The 4,532-nt window shown below is 33.4% G+C and overlaps 1 protein-coding gene across 1 annotated transcript; it reads right to left on the bottom strand.

Moving 5' to 3' along the window:
• Positions 1–2,350: 2,350 nt before the first annotated feature.
• On the bottom strand, positions 2,351–3,070 carry LOC132735395 (uncharacterized protein K02A2.6-like). Its single transcript, XM_060722336.1, has one exon. The coding sequence runs from the start codon at positions 3,068–3,070 to the stop codon at positions 2,351–2,353; it is 720 nt and encodes a 239-aa protein (XP_060578319.1).
• Positions 3,071–4,532: the final 1,462 nt, after the last annotated feature.

Below are 4,532 nucleotides of genomic sequence, written 5' to 3'. Positions count from 1 at the left end.
TTTTCTCCATTACTTTGGCGTGTTGGTCACTTTGTTCAAGCATCCTACCCATAGTTAAAATAGCATCCAGTTTTTGTCAGGTTCACGTAAAGCCCTACGACGTAACTGGTTAGATTTCCCGTGTTGTATAACTTGCTGCAATATTTCGCCATCAATATCTGTAAACCCACAGGTTTTAGCTAGTGTCCGTAATTCCGTCACATATTCGTCAAGGGATTGTTCTTCTGATTGTTTATATGTTCGAAAATTGTATATCTCTATTTGGATGTTCTTCTGTGGCGAAAAATAGTCCCCAAGCACTTTCTTCGTTGCGTCATATGTTTCTTCCGTCTCTTTCTTCTCAACGTCATAAATATCATAAACCTTTTCACCGGCGTAGTGTAATAATAAAGCTCTTTTTTGGTCATCATCGTCCACTAACATTCCCTAGAATAAATTCTCTAAACGACCAATCCATTTTTCCCACCGTGCTCCTGAATTTGTTTTGTCCGTCTCAAGATCGAAACTTGGAAAATGTGGCAAGTTGTGCATTTTTTTTATTAGTTTACTTCGTTATCCATCCATAAACTAGTAAAATTCTTATATCTAAATAATTCTTAAACGGTTAATCACATATCTTGATATCCTCGTCGCCAGATGTTATGTCCAGGGTATAGATATTATAAGAAACACATTTGATTGTAACTACGTTTATTTAGAAAGCCATGTTATATCTTTACCGGAAGTTCAGTACTCATTTTACCCATCATGCAATATAGTTTTAAATAGCAGACTACAGTAATGAAGGATATTACACATATAAGGACACCTGGTTCCATACATTGCTACTTTTGTTCCATATATTGAATAATTGGTATCCTACATTGTGATAATCAACTTATATATATTGATACTTCGGCTCCATACATTGATAAAATCGTTTCATATATTGTAAAAATGAATTAATATATTGATAATTCGGTTTCATATCAGGATATCTGGTTCCATACATGGCTACTTTGGTTCAATATTTTGAAGAATTGGAATCGTATATTGAGAAAATCAACTTATATATTGCTAACTCGGTTTCATACACTGACTGTATGGTTTCATATATTGTAACTGTGTATTAGTATAATTGATTCCGGTTAAATAAGAAGGTGTGTTCAAGTCATATATATTTGAAGTGAACTTATATATTATCCAAATGGTTAAATAAATTGAAAAAGAACAATATCAGACAGCCATGGCTTTCCATAGGCAAGTCTTATAAACGCATTATAAATCGTTATGTGCAACAATATAAACATAAAAGGTCAATTTATCTTAGATCTTTACAAACAAATAATCTTAAGTCGTACTGGAACTTTTTTTTAATAAATTAAATCCAAAGCCTTCTAACAACAAGATACCAAGCATGCACGATTTTTATAATTATTTTAAGGATGCAAATACAGGCTCCTTGTCTTCTAGTGCAAATCCAATGCAACAAAATAATTTTAACGAAGAAAAAAGTTCCCAAATCACCACGAACGAAATAATAAGAAACATAAATTGTCTTAAGAATGGTAAAGCTTGCATTCCTGTCGATAATATACTTAACGAATACATAAAAAATACACGTGATATTTTTTACCGATTTACACAAAACTTTTTAACATTGTTTTAGACACAGGTTATATGCCATCATCATGGCTTTATGGAGTTATTAATTGCTACATTATTCAAAAACAAAGGTGATCCAAAAGAGCCATCCAATTACAGGCCCATAACTTTACTTAGTTGTCTTGGGAAATTGTTTGCCTCAATACTTAACTGCAGATTAACTAAATATTTAGAATCTAATAATATTCTGAATGCAAATCAGACTGGCTTTCGAAAAGGATTTTCTTGTCAGGATCATATTTTTACCCTTCATTCAATAATCATCTTGAAACATGTTGTATGTTTTGTTTTAGTGACAAGTATATTATCAAGAATATTATATCTCAAATGAGATGTCCAGTAAAATATACTATTGTATAACTTGAACTAGAAGAGACAACAAGAGTACGTCTTAATATTCCAAGATTTAATACACAAGTGATGTTTCATGTAGCATGCTATGGAGGCGGAGCTTATCAGTAACTAAAGTCTGTTTCAATATATATCAATATAGAACATCTCCCTTCTTTTATTTTAAATCATTAATTTTATTAAATAATAATGCATGCTTAAGAAATAATATTCATAGCTAATTTCAATTATACTGATTGAACTGTTTATTAATTTTCTCTTCGTGACATAGTTTAGTTCTTTATTTTTTCTGATAGTCACGGTATATTACTGTGATTACAAAATACTGTAAACTCATTATTTTCAATAACTTTTATTATCTAACCCATTCATTATTATCATACTTCGGATTGCCACGCAACAATCGTCCAGCCCTTGTTCTAGCACGCGAGTTCATCGGCGGGTCACTTTGTTCCTGAGATGAGTTATTTTCCTCGAGAGGTAATTGAGGGGTACTTGAATTTGTGTCATGATATAAGACTTGCGCATGAAATGATTCAATATCGGTTGTGTCTTCCGGACTTTTGCGTAATACTGACCGATTTCTCCGATATATGCTGCCGTCAGCAATTTGTATATGATAGGAGCGGTCACTATGTACTTTTACTATTTTCCCGCGTTTCCAAGTTTTTCCTATTTTAATGCGTACTGATTGATTCAAGGACAAAGGTGGCAAATATTTAGCATTTTTGTCGTAATTGACCTTTTGTTTGTCTTTCGATTTTTTCATTAGACTGCGCACTTTTGAGTTATTTACTAAAATCGGTACCAGTGCTTTATTTGTAACTGGCACAACGGATTTAGTTCTCCGGCCGATTAACAGTTGACTCGGAGAATATCCGCATTCAAGATGTGTATTACGATATTCTAATAATGCAATGTAAATGTTTGTGTTTGTATCTTTAGCCTTTTGCATTAGTTTTTTGGCGATACCTACGCCTTTTTCCGCAAGACCGTTCGACTGGGGGTATCCGGGGGATGAAGTTCTGTGCTCGAAACCCCTCTCTTTAGCGAATTCTTTGAATTCGGATGACATGTCCAGTAAAATATACTTATGTATAATTTTAACTAGAAGAGACAACAATTAAGAGTACGTCTTAATATTTCAAGATTTAATACACAAGTGATGTTACATGTAGCATGCTATGGAGGCGGAGCTTATCAGTAACTAAAGTCTGTTTCAATATATATCAATATAGAACAAAACATAAGAAGAAAAATTGTTTTGCGCATTAATTAATAATATCTGTCATATGTTGCAGTTCGGACCGGAATATCTGTCCCAAAGGGACCCGCCTATTGGGCGGTAACGAGGCTTGGGCGGGTTCCCAAGGGACGGATATTCCGATCCGAACCGCAAACATATGTCAGATATTTTCTCTTGCATATTATGCCATATTATTTCATATTTAAAATGGTGTACCTCAATATGATATATGTTCAAGGAAATTAGAGTCATTTCATCAATAACTATTTTCTTACAATAGCGCATGAACTTACAACTTAAATAACAACGGCGAAACGACGTCATCCTAAGCACATATTTCCCTTCTAAAACGCCGTCATTTTAGCGCGGTTCATCCATAAAGTGCGAAAAAATGACGTTGTTGTTTGCGAAATGAATACATAGATGAACATCCAACATGTATTTCCTTTTTACTATTACCGATTATAGGCTGAAATTATAAAGATCGTCTTTGTTCACCAGAAGCACAGCGAATATACACTTCAGGATTCGCTTTGATTAAAAATATCTTGTGTAATATTTAAGTATGAGCAAGGTGTCATTATCGTATTCCAGCAAATGCTGGTAAAATATTTGGTCTTTCGTCATGATATGTGTTATCTTATTTGACTAAAATAAAGTCGACACAGGTATTTAATTAACTTATTTCACAAGAAATATGAATGATTAAAAAGAAGACATTCCTAGTTTACATATATAGAGGATATTGAATGAGTGTAAGTTCAATACTGAATTTATTGCATGAGTTGAATAACATTCTAACACTATCGGATTTTTTTCTATATAGACAAAGAAGGCCCGAAGCGTGCATTATTCTGCAACAATGCACTCGCCGCTCTTATTACCTCCCTGTGTATTTTCACATTGAGGGCGCCATTTTGTTAAAAAAATCTGATAAATAAAAACATTTTTTGTCGAAATTTGTTATGAAAGCTATCTAAAATGAAAGAAAATGGTCTGAATAAGAAAATGAATCCGAACACCAATATCTTATTGGATGCTGCTCAGCACATTACCATAGACACATGTAACATATGGGAAAGTACGTAACACTATATTGGAAACTTTTTGTGTTACTGTGAAAAAGGCACTATAAAGGGGTTACTTTTTTTGGCGACATCACTGAAATCATCATCCCCTTAAGCTTGTCCAGAGCATAAGTCAGTCATAAAGAGTCAAATTGATATCAATATTGGTATGCATGCTTCTTAAAATGACCCAAAGTGCAATGCACAAGAACTGGTACTAGGCA

The sequence above is a fragment of the Ruditapes philippinarum genome, unplaced genomic scaffold (genome assembly GCF_026571515.1).
Source record: "Ruditapes philippinarum isolate M1 unplaced genomic scaffold, ASM2657151v2 ctg20895_1_1_1_1, whole genome shotgun sequence".
Lineage (NCBI taxonomy): Eukaryota > Metazoa > Mollusca > Bivalvia > Venerida > Veneridae > Ruditapes > Ruditapes philippinarum.
This window is presented reverse-complemented; position numbering and strand designations above follow the sequence as displayed.

Coding starts and splice junctions, on each gene's coding strand:
- LOC132735395 (XM_060722336.1), bottom strand. CDS start 3,070: ATGTCATCCGAATTCAAAGAATTCGCTAAAGAGAGGGGTTTCGAGCAC.